The sequence below is a fragment of the Cibotium barometz genome, chromosome 40 (assembly GCF_041138505.1).
Source record: "Cibotium barometz isolate CiBa-2024 chromosome 40, ASM4113850v1, whole genome shotgun sequence".
NCBI lineage: Eukaryota > Viridiplantae > Streptophyta > Polypodiopsida > Cyatheales > Cibotiaceae > Cibotium > Cibotium barometz.
The window spans coordinates 27,278,283-27,298,983 of record NC_141085.1 but is presented as its reverse complement, the minus strand read 5'-3'; the positions used below and the strand labels follow the sequence as shown (position 1 = coordinate 27,298,983).

General features: G+C 45.3%; 1 protein-coding gene across 8 annotated transcripts in view; it reads left to right on the top strand.

Annotated features, from left to right (window-relative positions):
- The window catches only part of LOC147615368 (binding protein), a 188,326-nt gene that overhangs the window by 92,807 nt on the left and 74,818 nt on the right, over positions 1 to 20,701 (top strand). For all 8 annotated transcript variants that reach the window (XR_015262839.1, XR_015262837.1, XR_015262836.1 and 5 more), the window contains 7 exons: positions 4,347 to 4,656; positions 4,972 to 5,422; positions 5,568 to 5,910; positions 6,094 to 6,282; positions 14,646 to 14,907; positions 14,998 to 15,234; positions 15,332 to 15,553. Coding sequence is in view for 1 of the 8 variants with exons in the window: in XM_086779460.1 (XP_086635586.1) it covers positions 4,347 to 4,656; positions 4,972 to 5,422; positions 5,568 to 5,910; positions 6,094 to 6,282; positions 14,646 to 14,907; positions 14,998 to 15,234; positions 15,332 to 15,553 (2,014 nt within the window). In the remaining 7 variants the exon portion in view is untranslated. The remainder of the gene's footprint in view (positions 1 to 4,346; positions 4,657 to 4,971; positions 5,423 to 5,567; positions 5,911 to 6,093; positions 6,283 to 14,645; positions 14,908 to 14,997; positions 15,235 to 15,331; positions 15,554 to 20,701) is intronic.

Sequence of the window (20,701 nt, the reverse complement as noted above, 5' to 3'; positions counted from 1 at the left end):
TTTGCTTGGAACTCTTTTGTACATCGTATTCAAAATGTCATTAAGGAATATGGAAGATGGTACATGGCAGAAACCAGACAGCATATCCAGTGGGCAAAATCATACAAGCAGTCCTTGGTACAGATTAGCCATCAAAGGTCTCTTTCTGCTTGTGAGCAGAATTCATTGTCTTGTGCTGCTTCCATAATTGATGCTAATGATAAATGCAAGCTTTCCAAATGGCAGACAAGGGCTAGAGTTAAACCTATGCTAGATAAGGGTTGTTCCTCGAAATCTTTCTTTCGAAATTTACATGAGTATAGACAAAGTCAATCTATCATGAGAGTCAGGAAACCCGATGGTCTTTGGACCCAGACTTTATCTCAGCTAGAAAAACAATGTCTGGATCATTTTCAGCTTCTTTTTTCTCAACCATCTTCTTCTACACCTCAGGTTGCATTGGCTCGGAGCAGATTTATTGAGCTTGTTTCTCCTATTGTTTCTTTGCAAAAAGCTTCAATGCTGGAAATGTCCTTTTCAGATATTGAATTGGATGAAGCCCTCAAGCATTTGGGTAAACATAAATCCCCTGGCTGGGATGGTTGGACGGTTGAATTTTTTGTAGCCTTCTGGGCTGAATTGAAGGGTCCAATCTTGAAGCTCATTAATGTAGCCTGGCAGCATCAACATCTTCCCTCAGCTTGGAAGCATGGTCTGGTTAAGCTTGTGCCCAAAAAACCTCTATGTGAGATAATGGATGACTGGAGGCCTATCACTTTGATGCCTGTTATATATAAACTTATTGCTAAAATGTTGGTACATCGGATAAAGGATATCCTTCATGATGGACTTCATCCCAGGCAATATGGTTTTGTTCCAAGAAGGCATATACATGATAATATCTCCAATACTCTCATCGCAATGGAATATGCAAAATATTCTGCTCAAGATGTCTTGGTCATGCAGGTGGATGTGGCAAAGGCATTTGATACGGTACAATGGGATTATGTCTCTCAAATCATGTCTAAACTTGGTTTTGGGCCAAAGCTAGTTAATGTCATATATTGGCTTTACTCAGATTTCACTGCTCAATGCTTTATAGGGAATCATTTGTCTGAGCCTTGGACTCTGGAACAATCAGTTCGACAGGGATGCCCTCTCAGTGCTTTGTTCTATGCTATTGCTTCACATCCTTTGCTTCTTTATATGGATCATCTGGTTGATACTAGACAGTTAGAGGGGCTTCAGATTTCTGGTTCATGGCCTTTCATTGCACAGGCTTATGTAGATGATTCATTCTTCATGCCAAAGAACAATCCTATGGAGCTTCGCCTATTGATGGATACTCTTTCAGATTTCGGGTTGGCAGCTGGTCTAAAAATTAATTTTCAGAAATCAAAACTCTTACCTCTCAAGCATTGTGACTGGCATGGTATCCTGTGGCCTGGCCAGATTATTTATCCGGAAAACATAGTAAGACATTTGGGTTATCCCATTAGCTGGAAAATCAGAAATAAGCAACAAATATCTTGGGTATTAAACAAAATTCAGGACAAATTAGAATATTGGAAGATCTCCACTTGGCCATTGCACGTAGGGCTTCGAATTGTTCAGTCCATTGTTCTAGCTTATGTCCAGTTCTACCTTCCTCTATTACATTGGTCATCTCGAGATCTTTCTTCTTTTATGTCTCAAGCCATGGAGATTTTTTGGAAAACTAAGCTTCATAAAAAAGCTTTAAGGTTGCTCAAAATGGACCTGCTTTGCTCACCAAGAATGCATGGTGGTTTGAATATTATAAACATCAAATTTCATGTGTTGGCAAGAAAGATCACTATGCTCAAAACCTTTTTTCCAGAAGAGCAGCCTTGGTCTATCATGTTGGCAATTTTGTGTGGTCAGATGCGCACAAATGCTTATGGACATTGGCTAGTTGATCCATCGGAAGTAGTACTTGGCAAATTTCAAGGTAAAATCCCTGGTTGTCCATTTTCTACTTCCTTGATTCAGGATTGGAAGAAAGTGCTCTCTCGCATCAAATGGTCTCCCCATCCTGCTTCTATAGCTTCCTCGCTTCGAATGGAAAGCCTACATTGGAGTGCTGTTTTTTACTCTCCCCTTGCTGTACAACAACCAATTAGAGCTTACAATCTTATGAAGTTGGGCATCCGGTTCATTGACGACGTGGTAGATACTCAAGGGCATATTCTCTCTTTTCCGGCAGCATGCCAACAATACAATCTTGGGATGCATCATAGACCTATATGGAAAGCTATTGCAGATCTCTTACACCCTTTCATTCCGATTCCAACATTGGATGTAAGAGACAGGCTTCAAGATTGGTATCTTCAGTCTTCAAGTTCAAGATTATCCTCTCAGCCTTTGCATCTATTGACTTCCATACAGGCTTATCGATTGATATTACCTCCTCCATGGATTGCTCATCATGCTAATTCTCTTTGGCATCTGAATAAGTCTTTAGCTTGGTGGAAAGGAAAATTAACATTGATATGGAAGTTGAAAATGCCATTGAAGCAGAGACTCTTTCTTTGGAGATGCATTGTTGGTATTTTTCCAGTGGGAGTGAAATTGGCTCAAAGAAGGATTGCCTCTCCTCTTTGTCCAAGATGTCATCATACTACTGAGAGTATTCCGCATTTATTGTGGTTTTGTTCATATTCTAGAGACCTTTTGGACAAGATCTCCTATTTTTTATCTCTCAGATTTCCTGCACACAGGTTCTACAGGTTTTTCTTGATGTTTAGCAGATTATCAGCTTCTTTGTCACAGTATTCTCTTTTCTTCCATTGGATCAGATACTGGGCCTTATGGACCCTCTGGCTACAGCGAAATCATGCATATCTGAATTCACCCCTTCAGCACCCTTATGAGTTCTTCCGAGCCTCATTGCGGCAGTCCTTATATAATGCCTTACATGAGGAAGATTTGGATGTTTCTTGTATTCAGCTTTTCTTTTACTGTTTCTGATGGATAGGGCATAGGCTCTTTTCTCAAGCACTGCCCTGATGTAAAATGGATGTTTCATAATATAATTTCTTCGTTTCACAAAAAAAAAATGTGTGTATGTGTGTGGAGTGTGTGTGTGAGAGCATATCTTGATATAGAGTTCTACACCCACTATTGGGCACTGATGACGTTAGTGGGGATGTTGTAGTATCTAGTCCATACTATGCATAATGGAGTTGATAGTTATATAGTCTTGTGGGTTGACTACCATGAGTATATAACATGCAGGTTCCTAAAAGGTGAATTTGGGCATGTTCCTGGATTCATCTAGGTGTATATATATATATATATATATATATATATATAATTTTAAAACTGTGCTTTGTGATTTTCCTTGCTAGAACTCCTAAAGTGATGAATCCAACAATTATGTAATGGTTCCCTGGGGGCAGTTGATATAGGGCATACTTTTGCCTATCCTAGCAATGAGGAAAGCTATCCTCTACCATAGTGAAATAATCCTCACGGAGCTTCATAAATGATGAACAAGACATCATATGAATTTAGGGATATTGTTTCTCAAGAAAAATGTTGCTTGAAGCATTCTGGTAGTAGAAAATTTTATTTAATGCTTTTCAATGCCCCCCTTGCCCCCCCCCCCCCCCCCCTCTGCCCCCCCCGACGACTGGCCTTAGACCCAAAATCCTCCCGCAGTTACGGATTTTTCAGCGCCCATAGGCGATGCTGCGAAGGAAGCACCAAGGAGGGTTTTGAACTCAGGTCCGCTCGGTCCTAGGACCACCTTCACCGCTTGCGCTATAACCTCATTTGCGGGGAAGGCATAGTCACAGGGAATGGGCATTTTTAGACTTGGGAATGTTGGGGATGGCAGCATCTTCCCGTTCCCATTCCTGTCCCATGTCACTCTATAGTCACAGGGAATGGCCATTCTCAATCTTTTCCGTCCCCGTTCCCATTTCGCATCCCATGTGACTATGGGGGAAAGGTCGTTCTTTGGTCACAAACATGCAGCTATTTGCCTGACCAGCTACCCCTGTGTGTGTGTGTGTGTGTGTCCTCTGACAGTCTGCCCTTCAGCTCTGGATGAATGATGGAAACTTGGTTTGGTTGTTTTTTGTCCCTGAAAACTTGTCCACCAAGGTAGACTAATCTTTTTATATGGACCTACACCTACTCTTGGGCACTGATGTGTGAGTGAGTTTGTCATAGCATGTAGGCTATGCTGTACTTGATTGAGTTAGTGCTGTGATAGACTCTGGAGCTAAACATGTCCCTTAAGTTTTTATTAAGTTTGGAAAAAAAGGTTCCATTGGTGTATAGTCTTCAATATTTCTGGATTTGTTATTTAATTGTCTTCTTTGATGGCTTTTTTTGGCTAGGTATCCAAAACTTCATGAGCCATTGAGTAGGAGCACTCTTGGTGCCTGTTCTCCTCTCCCCACATTGGAAGGGGTTGTCGACAAAGTGAAATTTTCATTTCCTTTCTGTGGACAGCTTGGGCCAGTTTACTTCTTTGATGACTCACTTTCCTATGATCAGATTATGGGAATCTTTCAAACTGGGTCAGGCTATATGTATTCTTTTCTACCCACAGAGATTGGATGCATACCAGAAAATACAACCCCTAACAACATTTTTGATTTGAAGGATGGGTTATCATCCAAAGTGGTTTTTGGCTTCAATGCACAGGTATAATCCAAATATTTTTGATCAATGTCAAAGATACTTGTTAGCATAAATGTCTGTATATGATAGAATTTGCGTAAGGTAACTTTTGAAATAGCAGTTTCGTCATATAATTTGAAGATGGTTTGATGATTTTGTTTCAAAGATGTTCATAGGATAAGCATGAAAATGTCTTGACAAAAGCTGTGTAAAAGAAGTGTGGGTTGAAATACATCGAAGATTTGTTAGCACCTAAAAGCTGTATGATTTGTAGTTTTAGCTTGACATAACCCATTTTGTTCTGTTAATTAAGATGTTCAGCAATTGTGTCATGTGTAGGCAAGCTCTGGGCGAACGATATTTGATGTTGCATTGAAGTCTGATGGTACAACAGAGAAGGCACCTCACGAGGCAATTATAATGGCAGGAACTCAGCTATGTTATCGGCGCTTGGTGAAGGATATCATCGATTGTGTTGGCGGTGTGGGTGTTTTTTTCCCTTTGTTGACACAACTTGACCAGTCTCCACCCTTAAGAGACTTTTCACTCAAAAAGGAAGCATCAGACAATACACAGAGTCTCAGCACTTCCAGTGTATATGTCGCAGCTGAAGTCATTGAATTGATCACATCTGTTTTGGATAATAGTGTTGCTCATCAACAGTACATGCATCAGAACAAAGGAATGTCAATCATTGGATTCCTATTGCAGTCCGTGTCACCTCAACATCTTACCACGGGGGTGGCTTCTGCCTTAGTGCACTTGTTGTCAGTTGTTTCTAAAACCAGTGGTATGCTCCTTGACGTTTTCTGACTATCATAGCCCAGCAGTCTGATCTGTTGTTAGTGCTTCTATCCCAGTTCTTTTAATACCATGAATGTGCATATGTGGTTCAATCTTTGCAGTCTTTTAACTCCTAAACTTTTTCTGGCCAGGCACAATCTTTTCAAAGCAGCTTGTGGAAGACACACTTCTGAAGGTCTTTCTGAATCTGTATATTTGGATCTACACACCTTATACAGTTCAGCGTGAGCTTCTAATTGCACTTTTAAATTATTGCGAAAGTGAGGCTGGCTTAGCACAGAGTCACATAAGCCTGCCGAGAATCTTGGATTTAGTTCAGCAGTTTTATTGGGATAAGCCAAGAAATCGTAAGGTTGTTGGCTCCAAGCGGCTGTTTCATCCTGTGACTAAAGAGGTCATTGGGGAAAGGCCTAGTCGAGAGGAGGTTGGAAAATTGAGAATCTTATTATTGAGCCTTGCTGAAATAGTTGTAAGGTTAGCAAGTTCAACCCCTCCTCTCATGCATTTATGGCCTCAGGGTTGACTCTATTTCCAGACCCGCATACACACAACAAGAATTTTAAGACCCACTTGCATGATTGAGAATTTAACCTCATTATAAGCTCTCTGTTTCTCTCAAAAAATGGTGAAGGCCATATTATGTTTTTGAATGTGCAGGGATTCCATTTCTCTGTCTGATGTAAAAGCTCTTCTTGCGTATCTGGAAAGAAGTGAGGACCCTGTTTGCTCAGAGGATGTTTTGCATACGCTACTCAGGCTCTTGGGGCGAAAAGAGTTTGCTGTAGCTTTTGTAGAAAACATTCAGATTCTTGGTGGTTGCCAACTTTTCCTCAGCCTACTTGAAAGGTACCTATGATGCTCTTCAGCCCCTTTCTTATGTCCCTTTACTGTAGGGTTCTTGAGGTTTGAGATAAAAGACCACTGAAGCAAGCTTGACAGGCTTTTTGAAACTCATATATTTGGGAGATTTACGTTGCATGTTAAGCATATATGATTATGTACAAATAAGCTTGGGCACATGAAACTTATTTTGTTAAGTACACACTGTTTTCTATGTGGGAGAAATGAAATTAAATTCTTTATCTACATCAGTGGATGAGGCTGATAGACCACCCATTATGTGGAATGGCCTTGAGGTTGGATGACCTTTGGGTGCGTCTGGATATATGCAGTGGCTTGGCTAGGAGAGATGTGCATCGACAGTTATTGCCTTGAAAACTTTTAAAATTCTCCCTATGGATCAGGGACCTATATCTACCCAACACCTCATAGGGAGTCTTAGACGAATTGATCAAATTGATGTAGCTATACCTCATGAGTGGATTACTGGCACATCTCATGATCAACATCATTCTAGGTGGCTTGGAGTTTTCTTGAGGACAGGATTGCCATTGCAGGTGTTAGCCTTGCTAGAGCAGGATAAGGAGGGAGATCGTGTTTTCAATTCTATCCAGCCAGGATGGAGATTGTTGAAACGTGACACGCTTGAGATTATTCTTCATCCAGTAGTTAGCCGTTCAGGAAAGCAGTGGCATGATGACCCTCCGTCTGATATTGTGATCCACGACTCTTGGTGCTTATGGTTGTATGGTGGATGTCCTATCAAATATCTTCATTGGGATCCTGGTTAGTGGGAGTCGATTGATGTAGTCAATTTTATGAAGAGTAAGCCTTTTTGCAGCTATAGTGTGTGTAATGCTAGGCTCCTTCTACTTGCGTAGATTCAGAGGACGACTGCTCTTAGGCCACATTGGAGAAGCTATAACATCACCCCATTGATTCAAAAGGGATTTTGGCACAAACTTTGGAATTCATATAGGAGGAGCAGATCTCTCACTTCTTTTGGTTATTCTTACATGGTGGCCTTCCCACTAATCAGTGGAGGTTTATTTTTGGAGTAGACCTGGCCTGTCCTAGATGCCAAGTAGCTTCTGAGACAATGCAACATTATATTTGGGGGTGTAGAGCTGCTTAGAGGATTTGGGGCTCTATAGCTCAGCTTATGTGCAGATTGACGAGAGAGACCATTTATGTTACTTATTAAGCGCCTACTAAAGACCCAATGGGCCTATGAGACCAAAGCGACACAATAATGTCCATGGAATAGAGAGAGAGAGAGAGAGAGAGAGAGAGAGAGAGAGAGAGAGAGAAGGAAAATGAAATGAAATGATATATTAACGTCTTCAGAAGGCCAAAATGACCTATGAGACCAAAAAGGTTACAACAATTGGTGGATCTGATACAATGTCTGTGTAAGAAAAGCTAAAAACAACTAAACAACTAACTGAAACTGAAACAACTATGAGGAAAAGTACGGTACTAGGAGCTCCTAATGGATAACATCTGGGAGGAAAACTCTAGCAACAGAGGTAAGCATCATACACATCACTATCCAAAGATGTCTCTCATCGGTCGATGGCGGATATCCTCAATGTCCTCCATGGTGAGTACTTTGACTGGACGTCTCCCATGCCGTGCTAGTATGGTCCTGATCCTCTGTTGTAGTCTCCGCCGGATTCGAGATGGGCCTCTCATCTTGGGGCGCCTGGACCGCCCCAGCTCTATAGCCCGATCAATCAGTGTACCTCTGGTGCGGCTATACTCTGGGGCTAGCTGCAATGCCTGCTGGCCTGACTGCTCAATCTCTGGTCGAAAGAAGTCTGTAATCTGCCTCTGTATCTCATGACTCTAGAAAGTGGTCCGAAACCCTCTCTAAACAGGCAGTGAAAACGGCCTCGTATCTCATAATATATTGGACAGTGACATATGTAATGTAACTCTGTCTCTGGCTCCATCTGGCACAGCTGACAAATCCTGGCCTCAGCTGGTACTCCTCTGAATCTGCCAGTCTCAATCTCTAGCTGGTGTGAGGATGTGCGCATCTGACCAATAGCACACCGTACCCCATGAGAAAGATGAGTATCCATGTAGCTGGGTCTAATCACAAACCCATCCTGCGTGAGCTGGAGAAGATGATCTCTATAGAAAGCCATCTTCGTACCAAGCTCGTGTGTCGGCTGTATCCATGTCCTAGTGTCCAGCGGAATCAAGTCCTGCCTGATAAGTCTGGTAATCTCTGCCTGTGTGAGAGAAAGGGAGGGCGCATCCAGGGAGTACTGAAATGGAGGTAGCTTGTCCATACTAAAGCCATGCAGCTGAAACCAAGCTGTCATCTGTGCATACCAACATGATCCGTCTCCCTGTGATGCCAACTATCGTGAAGACTCCAGGGCTAAGCGAGCATATCTGTCTCTAGGGAGAGCCCAAGTGCTATGTATAAAGGAGACTGATCGAGTGAGTGCCTCTACTACCAGTGGGGGGGCAACCATCTCTGCACGGATAATATCATGTGATACGGAGGCCTTGGCCCTAATCATCCGGGAAATCATAGAAACCAAGGGCCTCTCCATACGTCTCCATCCATCAGTGCTACCAGCTCGGCTGTGGTGATCCCCTGTGGGTTCCCATATCTCCACTCCATACAGCATGGCTGAAGTGACCAAAGTGTCAAAGAGCCAGAGCTTTGTTCGAGGTTCCTGAAATTGAACCTGTGAACACATCCTCTCTAGTCTCCCCAATGCTGCATAAGCTCTGGTCAATCTGGTCTCCGCTGCTCTCCTCAAGGAAAATAGTGGGCCACTAAAAACCACACCAAGGTAAGTATATGCATCTGTATACTCCACTGTCTCCTAACCATATGTGTAGGTGGGTACTGACCTCCTAACCCATTGTGCTGTGGTGTTAAACACCATCACCTTGGTTTTACCAAGGTTAACAGACAATCCCTTGTCCTGTGCAAACGTGTGCAATGCATCCAAATGATGCTGCATCCCCTCTGGAGAATCTGAGATCAACACAATATCATCAGCATACAATAACAGCGGAATCCATGTCCCTGCTAGCTGTGCTCCTCTGTCACCCTCCCGTTCTACATAGTCCGAAACCTCATCCACGTACATCCCAAATAAGGTGGGAGAAAGGGGGCAGCCCTGTTTCACCCCAATAGTGGAGTGAACCATCTCAGATATACCGTGAGTAGTACGTACATGCCCCACAACTGTCCTGTATAAAGCCATGATTCCCCAAATCAGCTCTGTGGGCACTCCCATCTCCTATAGTGTGCGCATGAGTCTGGCTCTCGGTACTGTGTCAAAAGCTTTGCGGAAATCCACAAAGCAACAATAAATCCTCCTGCCATATAATCTGCCCTCTTCAATAATAGCTCTGAGTGTCAAGATATGGTCAAGAGTGGAGAAACCTCTCCCGAACCCTGCCTGCCCTGATGCACGTATGCCCTCTCTCTCTGCCCATCTACTCAACTCCTGCTCAAGAATAGATGCATATAATCTAGCCAATGTGTGACCAATCGTGATGGTACGATAATTCCCAGGAAGCATGGGATCCCCTGACTTGAAGATAGGCACAATCGTGGACGTATTCCAAGTCTCAGGAAAACCCTCACACATGGCTCGGTTAAACATCATAGCAATAAGCTCTACAAGCATATCTCTGGCATGAATAAAGTGCTCTGCTACCAAACCATCATGATCATATGCTCTCTCAGTCCTCATCCTGTCAATAGCTTTCCTTACCATCTCAGCAGTAAAGAAAGCACATGTCTCTGGGCATGGCTCCGATGGGTCTGGCAGGGGTGGCTGTTCTGGTGCTGTGTATAGGGATGCTGCATACTCACCCCAAATCTCTGTGGAGGTAATGGTTGGTGATGGTGAATGCTCATGGAGTAGTCTCCATGCCTCGCCTGAGTCCTGACTCATAAATAACTGATACAAATCCCTCTCTATTTGAGCACGATAAGCCCTCTTCTTCCGTCGCACTAGGTGCCGGAAGGTAATCCGTGACTGTCTGTGAGTGGTAACACCCATGAGCACCTCTCTCTGTAATCTGATCCTCATCTCTCTGCACCCTTCATCATACCAATTGTTCTGGGGCATGTTCCCAGATCGTCTCCGTGTAGGCTGACTATGGGGATATGCCTCTGATGCTGTAGCATGAAGCGTCTCTATCAATATCTGAGTGAGCTCATCTAATGGCCGTCCCGGCTCCTCGGCACATAAGCGTCTGTATATCTCATCCGTGAACACGGTGTCAGTCTCACTCGTAAAGGTATAACGAGTGTGTGTGGAGACGTGTCCCAATGGAGCGGTGCTGAACTGAAATGTGAGAGTGAAGGACAAGATAGCATGATCCACTGCTATTCCAACCGGCCACCATAAAATCCTGAAAAGAGGGAATGAGACTGGGCTGAGCCATAACATAGTCCACTGTACTAGCACCATGCCGATGTGGAAAGCTAGTGAAACCGCCCGATGTCGGGAATCTCTGTAGGCCATTCAGGATGGCCAATCCATGTGCAGTCCCCATGTCTATCAAATACCGCCCATACACTGTATGTTCCTCATCCTGTGAGAGTCTAGATAGGCCCATATCCCTGACATCAAGCTCCCTCAACATCTCCTCTGAGGTATCATAAAATACTGTCTGGTTATGGGCGGTCCTGGCATTGAAGTCCCCAAGGAGAATGATGTCACCATCCCTGGAGAACTCCCAAATGTCATCATCCAAAATAGAAAAGGGAGACTGCCTGCTAGGTGATGCATACACTGATGTACTAGGAGCAAAATAGCATATAGCAATGTAGACGTCTTTGCCCTCAGTCTAACCCACATGTACCTAGCCTGCTCATCTCTGCGGATTATATGTATCAGTGGCTGTAGCTCTTCTCTAAACAATACTGCCACTCCTCCTGAGCCCCGTCCTCTATGCTCTGAATGAGTCTCCTATCTACAAGCTGTCTCCCATCGGTATCCACTAACATGTGGCATGGACTGTCCAGGAGCCTGATGCGTCTCACAGTAGAAGATGATGTCCCTCCCAGTGAAACTATCCTCAAAAGCGCCTACATGAAGGCGTAGAGATCCATTACAATTCCAAGTAGCAACTTTTAGTGTAGTCCCATAGGTCTCGCGCCGTCATGAAGAGCGCCTCTCCATAGTCACCACTCTACCATCTCTATAGAAGGCCACTTTCCCTTTCTCTCGGGCTGCCCTTATCTCGGGCATAACTTCTTTCATGTGGGCAGGTTGCGAGAGTGTGAGGTCATCTCCAAGAAATATTCCCGTCTTCTTGAGTGTAGGACGTCTCTTCAAGAAGCCCTTCGCTTCCATGGAGGGGAAACGAATGATAAGTGCTCTCTCCTTAGAAGATTCGCCACTACCTTCTCTCTTCTTTCCCACTCTCCATGCCTTTGTGTGCGTGGCTTCAATGCCCATCATAGAGAAGAGCTCCTTGGTTTCCCCTTCCGCATCATCACGGTCTTTTAGACCGGACACTCGTACATGTAAGGCCCGGGTCTTCCTCCTTTGCTCCTCTTCAAGGGTCATGTTGATGATGGTGGGAGTGGGGATGGGTGGCGATTCTTTACCTTTCCCTTTCTTGGCGACCTCGATCCATTTCTCTGCCTCGTCCATCTTCTTTTGTGTCTTTGTGATCACCTCCACCCATGAAGATGTCTTCTCTTTATGTTGCTCCTCCTCCTCTTGAATGATCCTCATTTGTTCCTTGATGGTATTCAGCTCTTCAATAAAGGACGGCTGAAATTTTCCATCCTCAAGCTTGCTTTTTGAAGTGGCTTCCAACTCCTTTTTGAGGGCTGAGATTTCAGCCGCTTGACTTTTAGCATGCAATTTGGCCTCCACTAGTTCCTCCTTTAAGGCTGAAATCTCAGCCTCTTGCTTGGAAGATCTCTCTTCGAGCTCTTGGATTTTGTCAAATCCCTTCTCGAGTTTGGAGAGGCAGTTTATGATTGCGGTAACGGAAGAGTCGACCATCTTCTTGTTTTCTTTAATAATTGTGCCGAGCTTGTCCTCCACCTTCACGAGCTACTCTTTAAACCCAGTCTTGGCCATGACTTCTTGCAGAACTTCCCATAGCCAATGGACTGAAAATTAATCCATGACACCAGCGCGAAACAGCAGCAACAGGGAGGGAGGGGGGGTTCAAGTCATGTAGGGGAAAGGGAAAGAGAGGAGATTCAGCAGAGAGAGAGAGAGTTATGTTGCTGCCTTGGGGGCCTGAGGAAGGGTGGGTTGGAAAAGAGCCGGGAAGAGAGGCGGGCGAACAGCGAAGAGGGAGAGAGGGAGAGAGAGAGAGAGAGAGAGAGAGCAGGGCAGGGCAGGGCGGTGCAGAAAGCGAAGGGGGGAAGGGGAAGCGGGTTGAGCGGGCGAAAAGCGAAGAGAGAGAGGCAGGGCGGGGCGGCAAAAGCGAAGCAGGGCAGGGCGGTGCAGGGGCGAAGGGGGGCAGGGCGGCAAAAGCGAAGCAGGGCAGGGTGGCGCAGAAGTGAAGGGGGGGAGGGGAAGCGAAGAGAGAGAGAGAGAGAAAGAAAGAAAGAAAGAAAGATTTTATTAACGTCTTCCTAAAGACCGAACTCGGCCTATGAGACAAATCGATGTACCTATATGGGGTATCCTCTGTCATCCCAACAAAATGAAAAAGTACTGAACTAAAAAGCTGAATCTGGGTGTGCAATAAGTACAATGAGTGGAGGAGGGGATGGAGCTCTACTACTAGGAGAATGCAAAGCTATATGCATGGAGTATACAATCATGATATGCAACCTAGCTAGCTCCATCCTATACCATACTGGGGGTATAAAATGGTATACATCAATGAAGGGGGTGTCCACAGTTCCCTGAAGAACATGCCTGGGTTTGTTCTGAAGCGAGCCAGTCGCTCCGCACCCTCTCTGTGGAACTGAGCTCTGATCTCTGTCATCTCTCTGTGGTATAGGCGTGGTGTCCGAAAGCCAGTTGTCCTCTGTCTCCTGCGGGCTCTGAGTGTCTCTGCTCTCTGGAGAGTAATTCCCTGCTGTGTAGGGGTTGGGAGTGGGGTGGATCTCTGAAAAAATGTAGTAATATGTGTCTGTCGTCCCCCCTCTGGAGCTGTCTAAGCCTGTAATGATGTCTCTCTGTGACGCTGTATGTCTAGAATGAATCTCCCTAGTATGTGCTGGTGTGTTGCCTCAAAGTGCTGGCGTAGGGAATGTGGCTCTATGAATAAAATGGGATATCTCTCTCTGATGGCTCTGCATCTGCATAGATAATGCTCCTCACTCTCCACCTCCTCTCTGCACAATTTGCATACCCTCTCCTCTCGGGGGATCCGTGCTACTCTGCCAGTCTCGATCTCCAGTCGATGTGATGAGACTCTAAGCTGACCACCAATAGCTACTTGGGAGCCGTGTGGTAAAAAGCCCTCCATGTATCTAGGCCTCTCTATAAATCCATCATCAGTGATACTCATGAAGTGATCTCTGTAGTAGTACATCTTCGGTGGAAGAGGGTGTGTAAGTTATATCCATGTCTCTCGTGTATAGAGCTGCCATAGGTCCTGTCTCAATACTCTGTTCCTCTCACTATGAGAGAGAGAGATATTAACGTCTACAAGTGGCCAAAGTGGCCTATGAGACAAAAGTACCAATACATCCAAAACTCAAGGAAACTAAATGTCCCGAGTAGAAAAAGAAAAAGCATAAACTGAAAAACAACTAGCTATAACATGTGGCCAAAGAGGAACTAGTGGCCCGATACAACTACCAGAAAAAGGCATATCTGATAAAAGTGTGGAACTGGAAAAATGGTAGGCTATGGGAAGCAGCTGAGAAAGATATATTAAGCATCTACTAAAGACCCAATGGGCCTATGAGACCAAAGTAATACAATAATACCCATATTTCATCATGGAATGGAAAATAAAATAGAAAGAAAACATAAACATAGCTATCTTACTAGGTGATACAAAACTGTCCATGGAAGCTCATCCATGGAATACTAAGAAAATCATGGACTGGTAAACACTTGCCTTCATGATCCCTGGTCGGTAACCCTAAGAATGTCGAACTTAAGCTGCATGGGAGTGTATAGATAGCTATGGAGCTGTTGCTTAAGTGAGGAAAGCGTATTTCTTTTTGACCTCAATTGTCATTTTATAGGCATGTACATAGAACCTGGCTACAGATATGCTTGGTTTTCTCTTTTCTCTTCTCTAAATTGGAATGGTTAGGTACTACATGTTTGAAGACTAAAGTTGACCCCTTCTTAAGAATGCTCAGGAACTCAAGTGGGGTTTTATTTCGTTGCACTATCAAGAAGTATATATTTTTAATTGCTTGAAAGTGGTGTATTTTGGAGCAGGCAGGAAGAATCCCTAAGGCTTTTGGGCCTGCAAACCATCGGGCTATTGCTTATATCAGTGCCTAATGAGAAGAAAGGATCATGGCTACTTACTATTGCTACTGGGGTTACTCGAACTGCATACGAGCACCAGCGAACTGAGAGAGAAAAACTTATTCCTCTTTTTGCAGCAATCACAGAAAGGCTAATTGCTTTTCCCTTCACAGATTTGCTTCGTGCTACATTGTTTGATGTGCTTTTAGGAGGGGCAAGCCTAAAACAGGTACAAACTCTAGCTTTTGATGTATCTAGTAGTTTTAAAAGGTGTCCTGCAAGTAACGGATGGACATACTTGCACCTGCTGCTTATGCAGGTCTTGCAAAGGGGAACTGGAGCCATGCAGGAACTTGGAGGCCAGAATGTGAATTCTTTCTCTGTTAGTGGAAGGAAAGATCCAACGAATTCATCACAATTTGTTTTACCTCAAGTCCTTGGAATAATAATGAAGTTCTTGCTGATTTGTGAGAATTCAGAGACACGCTTCAGTGTTCTGAGGGACATTCTTCGTTTGTTAGAGGCAAACCCATCAAGCAGTGATGCCATTGTGCTTGTGAGTTTGCATGCTTGGTGTCTGCAAGAAGAGTAAACCTACGTTATGTTTTGTACTTTTTTGGTAATCATTGTTTAGTTTCTTTCCTTCTATGCAGGAACCTTCATGGCAATGTTGGCTGTTTGACTTGCTTGTACATCTACAAGACAGAAAACGGCAAGTGGAGAAGGAAGGGAATGCCTTCATGATGTTTCGGGATGAGGAACTGGTGATCTATGGTATCTTTACTATCATCCACTGCTATTGCATCTACAAATTAAGAGGTGGATGGAGGTATCTGGAAAGAACAGTCAATCTTGTTCACATCTATGCTGAAAAGGTATCAGCTGCAAAATTGTTTAGTTTTTTATGGGTTTTTTAATCTTTGTGGATGCTTGTTTTAAGCATATGCGGGATTGAAACTTTCAATGCCATCACAAGTTTGTAGGAGCCCTTTTTGAGGATATTCTTATATACCAGAGAGCATCACAAGTTTATAGGAGCCCTTTTCGGTGATATTCGTATATACCACAGAGCATTAAAGGCACCTATTTCTTGTCTTTATTCTACTTTGGAAGCACAAACTACACAATGGGATGCCGAAATGAAAAAATTTGGGTTATATATAGCTTGAGCATATACAATTTTCAAAGGATGGACCTCCCAAAGTGGAAAGCTGTCTCTTACTGTAAAACGTTTTGGGCCATGTTTGCATCCAACTCAGCTGCTCTTTTTTGTAGTCCTCCTAGGAACAAGACAATTTCTGGGAGCAGAGACAGAGAGAAAAGATTTCAATCATCTGCAACAAGTCTTTTATCTTGAGACTAAGAATGTCTAGAAGAATTCTTTTGCCGTTCAAGCGCAACCTTAGGGTGCAACCATTAAATTTTTTTTAACAAGTAGATATCACGTGAGTGTTGGTTGTAATACATGCCTTTCCAAGCCAGTAATAAAACTTTATTTTCACGACCCATGATCAGAGTTTGTGCAACGGTTATGAGGACATTTTGTATGATAAATATAGTATGTGTTTCAGGAGTTGGATGACCAAACAGCTCATCATCTACTTATTAGTATTGTTGTTTTTCTGACGAGCCTTTAGTAGGCATTATACAGCAATAAGTTAGCAACTCATGTGACCAGATCTGAGTCATAGTCAGTCATTTGGTTATGGTCTTAATGTGGTACTTCACGACTGAGGTACCCAGGACACGGTGTCTCCCATTTGGATTTGTGTGGTGTTTCATCACTCGAGGCCCTCCACGCCAGAGAGTGGCACGATGATCTTCTCCTTTCCCTTGAATGCAGCCTGGCGGACCGTAAGGGACACGGAGTTGGTGTCTACCGCCATCCAGGGACAGGTAGTCGAGCGCTTTCATCATCTACATGATCTGTGCATCCCTGACGTGCCTACCCATCTTTGGCCCTTGGCTTGAATGGAGCTGGGAGGCTCATGCCACAGAGACCAAGATGGGCAGGTGGTGTCTTCTAGCTTAGAGGTGCTACTCTTTGTGTTCCTCCATATCTCAATAGCAGTACCCCTTCCCCCCTCCTACATATACCTACATTGTGATAGGTGGAATAGGTGGAGGCGAGATTATGCTTACTCTTGAGCTCAGACAGAGTGGCGTCACATGGAGGACAGGATCCACCCGCACCTGGCACGCCTTCGTCCTAGGGCTGATTGTGATTACTCCCCTTCGAGTGGAGGGAAGTTCCGATAGTTCCGCTTCCCATAGAGATTAGGTATGCGGATTGCCTCATGGAATATCCAAGGTTTGGAGGGGCCTCAGTGCTTTCAGAGGAGTGGCATCCTGAGAGGAGAGCTCCATAGAGCAGCAGTTGGGGGACCCATTGATATTGCCTTCCTCCCAGAGCACCATCTTTCAAAGGGGCATACCTGCTGCTGCGGGAAGATTCTACCAGGCAGGAGACACTTTCTGGTCTCCCTCTTTGGCCCTCCAGGATGCAGGGGGGAGTTTGTATTTCTGTCAGCGAGCAACTCTTGCCGGCGGTAGTTAGCTCAGGCATCATTGACACTGGTCGGGCTCAGTGGGTTACCATCAGGATTGGCGAGGATTGTGTGGGCTTTCTAAATGTATATGCTCCAAACGCCACTGCAAGCAGAGCCACCTTGTGGAGTACAGTTCGCTAGTCCCTTCCAGATGCAGACTTTTGGTGTATGGGTGGGGACTTTAACATATTAGAGTCAGCAAAGGATAGACTCGGAGAAGGCATGGCTACAATTTCTGGCTCAGAGTACTCCTCTTGTGGGAGTTGATCTTGGCTCTCAGGGGACAAGGCCCTTGGCACTTACTACAGTTTGGACGTAGCCCTGAGAGTCTGTGCTTCTTGAGGTCTAACAGGAGGAGCACCGGCCCCAATCTTTCTTGACTAGATAGATTCTGTGGATGAGTGGGCTTGCGATTGTGGGGGCATGATTGGCATCTTGGTAGGCACTACTTTCTCAGATCATGCTCAAATTATTTTGTCCCTGGAGCATCCCTGGAGCTAGGACAGACACTTGAGCACTCGGATCCCTGACAAGCACTCCGAGATATGCAGCAGGATAGAGCAGATATGGGAGGGGATGGATTTTCTTTTAGGTTCTGCCGCAGGCACCTTGGATGCAGGCCTTGGCAAGTTTAGCAGTTTACTGCAAGAGGCAGCACAGAGAAGATTAGTTGTATTCCATGAGCAGGAGAGGAGCATTCGCTGGGGACTTGCTTCTCTTCAGCGACTTCAAGAGAATTCTCCAGAGAGCCCGTGGATTGACGGTCAATTGGCTACCACTCGTATTGAGCTCAGATCCATAGAAGAGCAGAGGGTGGAGTACAAATACCATGCCAAAGCTTCCTTCTGGATCCAAGCCAGAGATAGTCACTGGGGATTTCTTTGAGATTGCAGGCCCCCACATGTAGAGAGATGGTATCCGTAGGTTGCAAGGTCAAGATGGATCTATCGTTTCTGACCCTCCCTTTGTGAGAGCTACAGCCATTGATTTTTTCAGATCCCTTCTCACAGGTGCTCCATTATCCTCACAGGTGGTGGATGTGCGAGAGCGGGGCGGCACACGAGAGAGGTGGTTTCCCTCGCTCTCCGGAATTTCCTATTGACTCCCTTCACAGCTAAGGAGCTGGCAAAGGCCTTCATGGCTCTTCCTAGGGGAAAATGCCTCGGAGTGGACGGGCTTCCAATCTCCTTTTTTTCTTCGTCACTAGGATCTTATGGAAGACGGCCTTCGAGCAGCCTTCAATGAGATTATGACCACGGGTTCCATGCCAAACACCCTTTCAGAGGGTCTGATTCACTTGACTCCTAAGGAGGGTGGTGAGAGATTGGAGATTCGGCAGTGGAGATCCATCACCCTCCTTGGGACCGCCTACAAGATTTTGGCCAAGGCCATCAGCTGGAGTCTTCAGCCCTTCCTCGCTGACTTGATTTATGATACTCAGATAGGTTTTGTTCACGATCAGAGCATTCTGGACAACATCTTCACTTTCAGGGAGGCGACAACTCGGCCAGGATGTGGCAGCAGGATCTCATTGTGCTCCTTCTGGATTTCGAGAAAGCCTATGATAGAGTCGGCTGGGGCTTTCTAGAGGGCACGATGTACCAGATGGGTTTTCCGGAGGAGTGGATCTGTTGTGTTTCCAGACTATACTCGGCCAAACAAACAGCTCCCCCTCCCCTCCCCTCCCCTCCCCTCCCCTCCCCCTGGCCCTGACCCCAACACTTTCACCGAGCAAAGAAAGGGTAGAAGGGGTAGTGTGCAAGAAGGCTGTGGGGCATTGCTGCATCTGATCCGAGTTGCATGTGAGGCACTCCTATTGCTCTTGGAGGGTGTGGATGATGTCCTCCAAAGGAAGTAGACAGTGTCTGTCGGCAGGGTGATGGATCCGTTAATGGTCTGATTGCATTTGACACACCATATGTGCTGGTGGATGCTACTGATGAGCTTCCATCTTTGGCTCACTAAGGCATTGGGACTGAGCAGGCAGGGGTGGGCAAAATTTGAAAGTGTGAATTAAGGGCAAGACCTGTGCCATTATTCTTGTAAAGCAGAGCCACTCCCACCACCATGGCCCAAGCAATCGCACTCCACGTGATGAAGCAGAGAGTGCTGGTTTTGGAGGTGCACAAATGAAGAATCCTCTGCCAAAGTTTGTGCGCCTTTGTGCAATCCCAAAGAAAGTAGCTGTGACTCTTGGAGGGGATTGCAGTGATGACTGCATGATGTTGGATGGCTTGCAGTGGCTAGCATGGTTTTGGAGGTGCACAAACGAAGAATCGTCTGCCAAAGTTTGTGTGCCTTTGCACAATCCCAAAGAAAGTAGCTGCCACTCTTGGAGGGCACCGCCGTGATGACTGCATGATGTTGGATGGCTTGCAGTGGCTAGCCATGTACCCGTGCAATGCTGAGAGCGAGTAGCCAAAGGAAGAGGGTAATCTTCGGAGGACAAAAACTCTCTTAGAGCCGATGCTAGTAGTCCAAGAGAAAACCGGCAGAGAGGCCCTAGGTGTATGAGGAGGTGGCAACTGGAGTGCCTTCCAACTCCTGGAACAAAATGCAACAGCCTAAACTAGCCGAGTACTGAAACAACAAGGACACTTGGAAATTCAGATGAAATTTTGGCAAAAAGCAGCTCCTCCCATTCGGCACACTGGGCCCACCACTGTGGAGTCTCTGCTGCCACCTCTGGTCCTCTAGAGCCTCTTATCATGTTTTTAGTCAACCCCCCATGCATCGGAAATCCATGCAGGGTAGAGCTTGGCACACCTGAATTGAGAAATCTATATGGGCTGGAGACCAATGTAATCGGTCCCAACCATGAGGCCCTATCTGGGATGATGGTGCTTGAGTCCACCACCTCAAGAAAAAGCTGTGTTGATGGAAATGCACACCCGAATTCGGCTGTCTAGGGGGGGCAAACATGGGACACCAACGAGTATGGCTGTGTCTAGAGAGAAGCCTCTCGCAGTGCCTGGTCCTGCCTGCTGTTAAAGGCTGCTTCTGTATCATTAGCACATTTACGTTGCCCCCTATGAGGGTATGCTGAAACTCGTCTCAAACAATTATCATTCGCTTGTTGCTGGAGGTGCCACCTAGACCTTGGATGTTTTAGGAGATTGCGCTTGGCTAGGGGAATCTGTGGACCCTCCATGGCCTCTCTAGAGCATGTGAGGATTTGCGGGCAGTTTGGGGGAGTAGTGGTAGTTCGTCCGAGGCTTTAAGTGTTCATGCTGGGCTTAGATGTGCGCCACCGAATATATCGACTTGGTGGTAGCTCAGTCCTTTGCCTCATCTCGACAAGCATCATCAGTGTGAAGGTACTTAATATTCCTCTCTCCATGGCGAAGTTAAGGTGAAAGAAAAGGAAGAGGTTGACCTTTACACCTTTGCCAGTAAACCCTCGCATGTAGTGGACCATGTTTGGCCAATGGCATGTGTAATCCGAATATCTTCCAAAAGGTGTGAGAAACTATT